Consider the following 10,913-nt stretch of genomic DNA (forward strand, 5'->3'; position numbering starts at 1 on the left):
ATTCTTCCAAATTGTGACCACTCACCACTTGTTCATCTTGGTGTACGTAGATGACATCATCATCGCAGGTGATAATCTTGATCAGATCAGTGCCCTCAAACAGAGTTTTCAATTTTGCCTTAAAGATCTAGGTACTCTCAAATATTTTTGGGGCATTGAAATGGCTCGATCCAAGCAAGGGATTTTTCTTTCTCAACGTAAGTATACTTTAGATATATTGGAAGACATGGGATATCTGAATTCAAAGCCATGTTTCTTTCCCATGGAGCAACATTCCAAGTTCAATAATGAAGATGGCCCTCTTTTGGAAGATTTGAATCTTTATCGACGGTTGGTTGGTCGACTCCTATATGATCTCACCATCACACAACCTGACATCTCTTATGCCATCCACGTTCTTAGCCAATTCTTTATCTAACTACGCACTCTTCATATGGATGCGACCCTCCACCTCTTGCGCTATCTCAAAGGTACTCCGAGCCAAGGGATTCTAAAGAATTCACCTTGTAAGATTATTGTTCTCGGCTATTCTGATTGAGATTGGGCTTCTTGTCCAACCACTTGTAGGTCTACTTTCGGGTATTGCATAATGATTGGCCTGAGTTCGATTTCGTGGAAATCAAAGAAACAATCCACTATCTCTCGATCATCTGCAGAGGCCGAATATCGTTCTACAGCATTAGCAACTTGTGAGTTTATTTGGATCAAATATTCATTGACCGATTTCGGAATCTCTCATCCTCAACCCTTGACTCTATTTTGTGACAATCAAGCAACATTGTATATTGTTGTTAACCCTGTCTACCATGAGTGCACCAAACACATCAAAATTGATTGTCATCTTATTCGAGAGAAAATTTAAAATGGGTTAATCTGTATTTAGTTCATTCCTACCCATTCACAATGTGCCGACGTTTTCGCTAAAGCCTTGGGCAATGCACAACTCTCACTTCTGAAGACCAAGTTGGACATGCTCGATCCACATGCTCTAACTTGAGGGGGGCGTATTATTTATCAGCTATTATCATCTACATGAGGATATTCATTATCAATAGATAACTCATTATCTATTAGTTGTTTTAGATAATTGAGTTATCATCTACATATGTGGATTTTTGTTATCCATAGCTAACTCGTTATCTATTGATAACGAGTTGCCATACGTATGTGGGTTAGTTACTTTTAGATAACTCGATCACGAGTTATCACCTCTGTGTTCGTGGGCTCATCTGATAACAGTTATCCTGTTCTGGCCGACCTGTATAAGTATAAGTTGTATTCTTCGTAAATGTTGTAATTAAGAAAAACGTAAATGAGATTATCGTTTCTTCAATCTTCTCCCGTTCTTCGTTTTTCTACAATAAGAAACCCAAAAAGAGTTTATGTGGTTCAAGTTAAGAGCATAAAAAAGAGAAGGTGGTAAAAGAAAGAAGATGATACAAAAAGATGTCACACTCCAACAGATCCACTGCTAGCTAATTTAAGCCAAGCCAAATGAGAACAGATGATCTATTGTCTCTACTGCTGCACAAGTTTACTCCATGAAACGACTGACAATACCCTGCCCATAACAATTCTTTAACACGGTCACTAGTGGCCTTTTGTCCAAAAAGAACCATGCTACTTGTAGAAAGAGATCACCTCAAAAGGGCACTTTCAGTCATTTGGCTTCAAGTAACATGCAGATACTGAGCCTCTTGTCATTCCTCTGTGAATTGGAGTGCTTCCTCAAAATCCAAATGAATTAATTGCAAGGAAGATCCTCCAATCAGCAACAAGAACATATCCAATCACTGTGGTCTCATCTACTGTCCACCAATAATTCCATTCATTGAGCTCTTCTCTTTCCATTCAATACAAAAATTATGTCATCCTTTTTTGTAATAGGTATTTACTCTATGGTAATGTTTGTCACCATAAGAAAAGTGCCCAAGTTCATGGACTCTATGACAGTGATGTATTCTATAAACTTGGACAAGTTTGACATGATGCTAAAATGCACTGTGGTTGATAATGCATTTGTAGATGCCAGCAGAAGGCCAGCTTGTCATTTGACTTGGATCTAGTAGTAGCATCACTCAGCCGACTTGTATGAGCAGTGACCAGTCAATAGGCTCAGCTGGACCTTAATCCAAGAGGTTACAATCAAAGGTCGGGTTGAGCTGTCATGACCATAATGTAGTGGTTTAAACTACAAAGCAAACAAAGAGAACCAAATAAATGAACCATCTTGAAGTCTAATCAATATAGAAAAATCCATATTAATGATAATCAATGCAACATTCTTCTTTGGTTTTTGTAGGGCACTAGTCAATAGAGGTTTCCTTAGTTGCTTTACCTTGAACTACATTGTTAACATGACTTGCCAATCTGGACTTGTTTAAACAGCACACGGCCCGATAGTGACCATGATTATCAATCTTAAACACACTGCTAATTAATCACTTTTTTGTTTCATGAAGAACGGAGAAACCACCCTCGGAGTAAGAGACCTGGTCATGCTAGACTATGCCTGCCAACCTACTATCGTCTCTGCAATGACGTAAAATAGTATCACACCCCTCACCCCCATAGAGTTTGCCTTGTTTCAGCCGCATGATGTGAACCTAGACTGCCCAAACCTCTTTGAAGCACATGGCTAATCACTCTACATAAAAAAAAAAATCAATACACTTGATTTAGCTGATCAGGATCATGGATTTGAAGGATTTGGATTTCACCATGTTCGGAAACTGGTAGCTGGGATAGGAAGTGTCATTTGAGGAACTGGGAACTGACAAATCCTGAATTTGGCAACTGGCACCTCTTGGAGGTGGTAGCTTTGGATTCCATTCTTTAGTGTAAATACAAAAGTGAGAGGACCTCACTTTCCATATGGGTGTTTATATGGATAAACACTCATATGGAAAGTTTGGTCCTCTCACCTTTATATTTAAGCCAAAGAATGGTATGAAAAGTGAGGTCCTCTCACCATTGTATTTACACTAAACAATGGAATCCACATCTAGGAGGTGGTAGCTGTCAAATCCAGGATTTGGTGGTTCCCAGTTTATCAAATGACACTTCTTATTCCAGCTCCTAGTTTCCAAGCTGGGTTTTGATGAAAAGATTAATTTATTAAGATAATAGCAAATTTTTTTTTTTTTGGTACAAGCCGATGACAATGTAACAGTAACACAGAGGAGGCCAAAGGGGCGTGGTAAATTGTTACATAAAAATGTTGGGTCATCATCGATTGAAGAGATGTTCGTGGGTCCCACAAAAGGTGTCCTACTCAAACTTGGAAAGCTCCCCTGATGCCAAACCGTTTTGGGCTTCGTGGCTCTCTCTCTCTTCCGCGTTAAATAAAGTGGTGGTATCTCTCTCTCTCTCTCTCTCTGTAACCCTTGCTCCTGCCTTGCTGTCTCCTTAGCTCCCTGTTGGTTTTTATTGGGCTTTGTCTGCTAAGAGAAGAAAAGCGAGAGATACAAAAACACCCAAAAAAATAATCCCCTCCTTTTCCACCCTCACCCTCTTTCTCTTCCTGGTTTCTCTCTCTCTGGATCTGTAAATTATTCCACCTCCATCTCTCCCTATATGATCCGTTGATGAAGGAAGGAGGGAAGAGGGGTACCATTGGCGCCTCCCCATCTAACCATTTTAGGGTTTTCTGGTCAGGGTCTGGTGTCCTCTGCTCCGCCCCTTCATTTTTGATGTGGAAGGAGAATTTGAGGCCCGTTTTGGTGTGATGAGGGATGTTATCAGATTTGATGAAGCTCGTCACTGCCTGCTGGCGGCCGTCGGCCGCCGACCGATACGCCAACGGTAGTTCCGGAGGAGGCGACGCCGCTGCCGTCGGCCGGCAGGACGGGCTCCTCTGGTACAAGGACTCCGGTCAGCACCTCAATGGCGAATTCTCGATGGCCGTCGTCCAGGCCAACAACCTCCTCGAGGATCAGAGCCAGATCGAGTCGGGTGCGCTGAGCTCGCTCGATTCTGGCCCCTGCGGCACCTTCGTTGGCGTCTACGACGGCCATGGTGGGCCCGAGACGTCTCGGTATATCAACGATCATCTCTTCCACCACCTAAAGAGTAAGACCTCACGGAGCGAACCTCGCTACATTAGCTCGTTTCTTCGCGCTCTTATTGTGTGGATATCTCTTTTAAAGGATTAATTAGCTCACAAAGTAGTGGGATCCAATTTGGTGTTTTTGATTTTGTCGGATTAATTCATTGGTATGGTGGATCGTTTTTATAGATCTGACTGTTGGGATGCAGATAATCAGCGAGATTTTTTAACGTAGTTTTCCTGTTTTTCGTTTCATAGAGTTGATTTAGTGATATTTTTATCCAATATGTGACTTTAAGTTTAAGTTTTAATTTGCTTTGTTGGGTTTTTTTTATTAAATCAGGCAATCACTGTTTGGGATATCACTTGATGCTGGTTTTTCGTTTCATTTTTTTTCCATTTTTTCTATTTTCCTAATTTCATTTGCATAATTGGGACAATAATTTGTGGGGATTCTAATTGGGGTTGAATGGTAAATGGTGGGTTATGTGAATGATGAGGAACTGTGATGAATGGGTTTATTTGTATGCAGGATTCACAACGGAGCAGCAGTCAATGTCAGCAGATGTCATCAGGAAGGCATTCCTGGCAACGGAAGAAGGGTTCTTTTCTCTCGTTTCCAAACAATGGCCTACCAAACCACAAATTGCTGCAGTTGGTTCATGTTGTCTGGCTGGAGTGATCTGCAATGGCACGCTTTATGTCGCAAATCTAGGTGACTCTCGTGCGGTTTTAGGGAGGCTAGTCAAGGCAACTGGAGAGGTCTTGCCCATCCAATTGTCCACTGAACACAATGCAAGTTTTGAATCTATAAGACAGGAGCTTCGTTCGATGCATCCTGATGATTCAAATATAGTAGTTTTGAAGCATAATGTGTGGCGTGTGAAGGGCCTTATACAGGTATTGTTGTTTCTCCTCCTTAAGCAATAAATTTTGACACTTGAACTTTATTGATAAATATTAATATTGAACAATTAGTTACTCATACTGTTGGAAGCCTCATCATGTAGATTATATTCTGTTTAATGATATCATATGTGAGCTCATAATACATGTTCATTTTTAATCTAATTGAAAAGATGTCTGTATGCAATTTTCTTGTTAATGGTCATGACATTTAGTTCGCTATCTATAACATCCCCTGATAAGCTTTCTATGCGTCAAGCTCCTTAATTATTAGGGCTTGGCAGCTTTTTGCTGCTATACTTGTATACTAAATAAGAAAAGTTTGTTTGAAAAAGATCATGTAAGATTAAGTGTGTTACACTTCATAAAGACACTGCCCTTCCTGCAATGTTTTGTGGGAACTTTTCTTCTTTCACAGTGGAAGGGAAGAGAGCGTAGGTGAACGCTTTTGGCTTTTGATCCCTACGTGAAAGTTTTTTTTTTTTTTTTACTTTAAATGCTAGAGACCAAAGATATGTAATTTTTTTTATTTCTAGTGAAGGGGATAGTAACGCATGCGGTTCTCATCTTCCTGCCTCATCATTCAGTCTCAATTTGTTATGTTATTATGATGACTTTTTTCTAGTTATAGAGTTTTTTGGTCACAAGTCCTCTGTGATTCTTTTCCATTCTTCTGTTTTTATTATTGGAAAAGTACATCAGGATCTCATGTAAAATCGTAGGTTTTCAGTAAATTCAGATACAAGTTTTGTCTCTATTTGGTTCCAGTTTAATGTTTGTTTCTTTGTCTACAATCAAGGTGTAATATTATGTACTAGTTAAAAATTCCACATTTTTTTAACTGTACTTGGGCTTGACCTCGACCTTTTTCATACCATTGGAAAAGTACTTTTTTTAATTCACGGAAAATGACAGGATGTGACTAAAAATCCTGTTTTTCTTCTCTTTGATTTTCACAATCTGATAATTTGATCAAATATTTCTCTCCTGAAAAGGTCTCTAGTTTTTTGTTTCTTTATTTTTTGGATAAATGGTTTGGGCCTGTTGAGAAATTTAATATATTGGCATATTTGAATTTTTTGTGATACTTTCCCAAGAACTTTATTTTTAAAGAAAGCTCTTTCTCTTGCCATATGTGCATGCTTTTTATGTGTGTATAGCATTCATTTTCAGTTTATTTTTCTTCTTTCTTTACTGTTTATATACTTGATGGAACTCTCTCCTTCAAGTCAATGAGAGTGGAAGTGTTTTTTCCTTTTTTTAAACTTTAGTCCTCAACAATTATCAACAAACTCCACATCTGACTAAGGTGGATCCATGAGACAATGGTTGTCACATTTTCCTCTTTTGGTTATCAATGTGCCGGTCACTGATATGGGATAAGCTATATTCATATGAATGAGTAAGAAATTGCCGGCTATGTTTGCTCTTTCATTGTGGATCATATCCACATGAATAAGTAAAATTGTTGGCAACATTTGTTTTTTTCTTGTGATACATATCAGCATATATGATCTATACTTGCCGGCATTGATCAGTACAGGTGTTACACATATCACATAATCTTGCATTTGACGGTTAAGCTATGTGACTGCAAAAGAGAGATATAATGTTCGATTCCCATTGTTACTAACACATAGACACGTGTGCGGCATGCATGAGCCAGCTGAAGCTCAGCTTAGCTTGCACAAACTTGAGCCCAATCTCAAGCTAGGTATGAGCCAGGATCAAAATCTGGAATGGAAAAAAGAAAAGATGAAGTGAGCTACATGGTCTTGACATTAGTCAACACAGGCTTGACCATGTCTGTGAAGTATCAAATCTGATATCCATGTCAATGTCATGCTGTGTTGAAAACTTCACATGGGACAGGGATGCTAAGTGAAGTATCTGTGCAACCTAGCTTTATGTACATGCACTGTCAGATAAATGGATCTTTTCCTGGGTTTTTGGATCCAAATTTTTTTATAATATAAACGACAATGAATGCTTTGTCACTTCAATTTATTGAATACGTCCTAAATTATGATGGATATTACAATTGTGTTTGTATCTTTGATTGATGATTATGTTGCACTACACGGCCTCCCTGTGTGTGTCAAATTTTCTCATAACATGATGCCTCTTGGGGTTTTCATTACTTAGCTGGGAAAATTTTTTCAAGCTGTAGGAAAAAATCAAGTGTTCAGCTGCATCTTGAATGAGAGGTAACCTAACCACCACAATTTAAAAGTCCCTGCTGAACTATTTTCTATGGTAACTGGAGATGTTTGATCATTTGAGAGGCAGGCATAAGATGTGAACCTAGATTTATATGTGATGATCAGTAAAGCATTAAGCTAGTATAAAGTAGTGTGGAAGTAGGTAAACTCTGAACTGGATATTAGTAAAGTAAGTATATGCTACTAAATAGGAAAGAGGATCTTGACTTTACGTAAAGCTATCGATACACCTCCTTTTGAAAAAATATCACAATACTATTTTCCAGTTTATGTTACAGGAGACTCAGGAATTGAGGTAAGATATCTTGGTGAGAAAGTCCAAGATAACCATTTCTTGTTTTTATTAAATGATGGTTTATGAATTGTTTTATATATTTAAAGCTCCTTTTGCTGTAAATGCCTGAATTATTTCTATTCAGGTCCTTTCACTAAAAAAATGTTAAGCAGAAGAAGAATGGAAAATCATAGAAGGGTGCTTTGTTCAGGTCCACTCCATTTGGAGAAAATGGATGATTTTAGATGTTTGGTTCTGATGCCATGTTAAAAACAAAAGATTTGGTTGGTAGATGATATTCACTTGTTGCTGCTCCAAAACAAAAATCATGGTCATGTTCAAGAGTTGATCAATAATAAAACATTTTTGCCCTATTACATCCAACTACATTCGTGTACATGAGACATTTATGAATAAAGCCATCACAATGCTCTCATTAGATTTATAATTAGTATGGGAAATGGGCCCAGCCAGTTTTCTGCACAGGCTAGGCTAGGCTAGGCCATGGGTCAAAGCCCTAGCCCAGGCCGGCCATGGGCAGGATACAGGCTTGTCCTGTTTTCTGAAAGTGAAACACATAGGCCGTGCCTGGGCAGCTCAGCCTGTTTCTATTTTTGACTAGGTCAGGCAGCCTATTGCCTGGCCTTTTAAAGGGCCAGGCCAGACTGAGGCATAAAAAGTTGGTCATGCTTGCTGGTTCTAATGCTTACCCCTATTTTTAACGATAAGGAAAGGTGGTATAGTATGTTATTGAATAGATAACACACTTGATGTCATAGGGGCCATCCAGTAGCCTGTCTATCAAAACAGAAAAAATAAAGGATAACCCACAGCGTGCAAGGTTATATCAAATAAAAGGGAAAATAATAATACTAAACAAGAACTAATAAGCATTGTACTGGTAAAAATAGAAGCTAAAACATGGTTACAGAGTCCATTGCTGAGGACTCCTCAGAATAACTTGATTTGGTGTATGAGTAATTTTTTCCAGCATTTCAGTTTGCTTACTTTGACTTGGTGATAGTGTTATGACAAAATTGGTGGATGCATAAAATGACAATATTTGTTTATCTTCTAACTGCTCACACTTGTCATGCAGGTTTCTAGATCAGTTGGTGACGTATATCTTAAAAAGGCTGAATTCAACAGGGAACCTTTATTTTCTAAATTTCGTCTGCCTGAACCTTTTAGGAGACCAATACTTAGTGCTGAACCATCAATTGCAGTACACACACTGCAACCATATGATCAGTTTATTATATTTGCTTCTGATGGGCTTTGGGAGCATCTCAGTAATCAGGATGCAGTTGATCTTGTTCATAATCATCCACACAGTGTAAGATCTAATAGTAAAAAGATGGCTTTCTTCTTGCTCTTAATTCTACATGGTGCCACCAAAACCTTGCATTGTTTACATTGAATAAAGCTTTTCTTTCCTGATGCCACTAAAACCTTGCATTGCCTACATTGAATAAAGCTTTTCTTTCCTGAAGCTTTCAGAAAAAAATAGAAATTACCTTTTGAGCCAGTTCTTGAATGCTGAGGTATTATGTCATGGAGATGGCAGACAGCAAAAAAATATATGTATCTTTAATATGAAACCGTTCACCAAATTACTGATATTCTTGTCATCCTTTCTGAGCTTTGCTATCCACAAAGTTTTATATTCCACTCTAATTGTCATTAGCTTCACTCTAGTCTGACCATGTTGTTCAAAAGCTTACTTCTGGTTCTGACCAAGCCATCCAAGTTGTAGTTTAGTTTATTGTTGGATTTAATCATTATTCAATTCTGATTTACACACAACAGAGCGTTTGCTATATTTCAGAATATTATAGCAAGAAGCTTTCTACCTTTTGTTTTTTTAGTTTCCTAATATGTACTTATGTAGTGAAAAGAAAACCACTGCTTAAGATGATTTAGAATTGATCTGAATCTTTTTCCCTTTTCATTTTGTTCTTGTTTTAGACTATGTAATGTCTTAATATTACACTGCTTGAATCAGTGAGATATTTGTTGACTTCAAATAATGCACTGTGTGATTAGCAGCACGGCATCATAACACTTATAGAAACTGATATTTGTCATGCAGGGAAGTGCAAGGAGGCTTGTCAAAGCTGCACTCCAAGAAGCAGCAAAGAAGAGAGAAATGCGGTACTCTGATCTAAAAAGGATTGAGCGAGGAGTGAGACGACACTTTCATGATGACATCTCAGTTATTGTTGTATTTCTTGACCCCCATCTCATAAGCAAAGCAAGCTCAAATCGTGGTGGCTCTAATGTGTCCATAAGAGGTGGTGGGATAACTGTACCTGCAAATTCTTTAGCTCCCTATGGCACACCTGTGGAACATAGTAATTCCCGCTGAACGTTGCCCAAGTTCAGACTCCTATATGGGAGATGAACAGCCTTCAATTCTTTTCATGTACACTAACGTTGATCAAGCGAGAACCCTTCTTTAACAAGTTTCAACTAGAGACATGGAGTTGAGTATCCTGTGACCACCAGGGAAGGATCTTCAAAGTTTCATCATAGTAACCTGTGGCAATATCTATTTCTGGTATATTAATCTATGTATATTTTGTGCAAGATGGCGGGCAATCTTAGCCTGTCTGTTCTCTGGTTGTATGTTTACATCTTGTTGAGAAACTTGTTTTAGAGTTCCTTCTATGGTAAACCATCCTGTTTCTGGACACCTGAGACCCACCCACGGTAATTGATAACTGGTGGTTATCACGTGGTGCCTATCATACTGACTTATTATATGAACTCCCACTTTGTCCACCCCGAATTCACTTTTTTTAAGGCCTCCTTCCTCAGTCATTTGGTGGTTGCCTACTGTTGCCTGTGGTGGGTATCTGTGCTTCTTGTCAAAGTAGTTTGAGTCTAAATAAGAGCCAGGCATATTTGATTTGTACCGTGTTACATGCGGTAGAAGTGGTGATGTGCCAACTCTGGCAGAGGATAGCAGACAGCCTTGGTTCCTTGCTGTTTGAGAGAGAGCCTTGCTTATAAATCTCATATTGGACTACCAGAGAAAGGTGGGCTAGCCTAGCAGATGGCAGAATTTCATTGCTGTGCCTGCCCGGTAATGGCAGGCATTTTCGACTCTTGGTGAGATGATAATGTCGATCACCGGATGTGCATGCAGGGTTAAACAACTTAACTGTTCCCAGACTACCAAAGAGCAAAATTGGAATGATTAGATAATGCTCAAACCAATTTCTTGGGACAAAGGTGCAGATGGATGGAAAGTACGAATATCTAACCTTCCAGATATGTTACTTTTATCCCGATTTTACATGAACAGTGACATGAATGTGGGATGACTTTATCAAAGAACTAGCTGGGAAGCTCTTGGGGGTGGCTTTCTCCAAAGGCTCATCTTAAAAACGTAATGTTTTCTTATGAGGACCTCGTGAAGCCTGCATAATTTTTTTGTGAACATCCGTTTAGACTAAAA

At 38.8% G+C, this 10,913-nt stretch overlaps 1 protein-coding gene across 2 annotated transcripts; it reads left to right on the plus strand.

The window, feature by feature from the left end:
- The first annotated feature begins 3,337 nt into the window (after window positions 1-3,337).
- Window positions 3,338-10,122, plus strand: LOC149836059 (putative protein phosphatase 2C 60). 2 transcript variants are annotated; one of them, XM_090008954.1, is made up of 4 exons: window positions 3,338-4,071; window positions 4,581-4,948; window positions 8,550-8,786; window positions 9,543-10,122. In XM_090008954.1, exons 1-4 carry the CDS (start codon window positions 3,735-3,737, stop codon window positions 9,816-9,818), a joined length of 1,218 nt encoding a protein of 405 aa, XP_089865080.1. In that variant the 5' UTR covers window positions 3,338-3,734; the 3' UTR covers window positions 9,819-10,122. The 2 variants fall into 2 exon arrangements, with proteins under 2 accessions (XP_089865080.1, XP_089865081.1); XM_090008955.1 differs by lacking the exon at window positions 8,550-8,786 and having other exon boundaries at window positions 3,340-4,071.
- The last annotated feature ends 791 nt before the right edge of the window (window positions 10,123-10,913 follow it).

Source organism: Nuphar pumila, chromosome 6 (genome assembly GCF_984573655.1).
Source record: "Nuphar pumila chromosome 6, dmNupPumi1.hap1.1, whole genome shotgun sequence".
Lineage (NCBI taxonomy): Eukaryota > Viridiplantae > Streptophyta > Magnoliopsida > Nymphaeales > Nymphaeaceae > Nuphar > Nuphar pumila.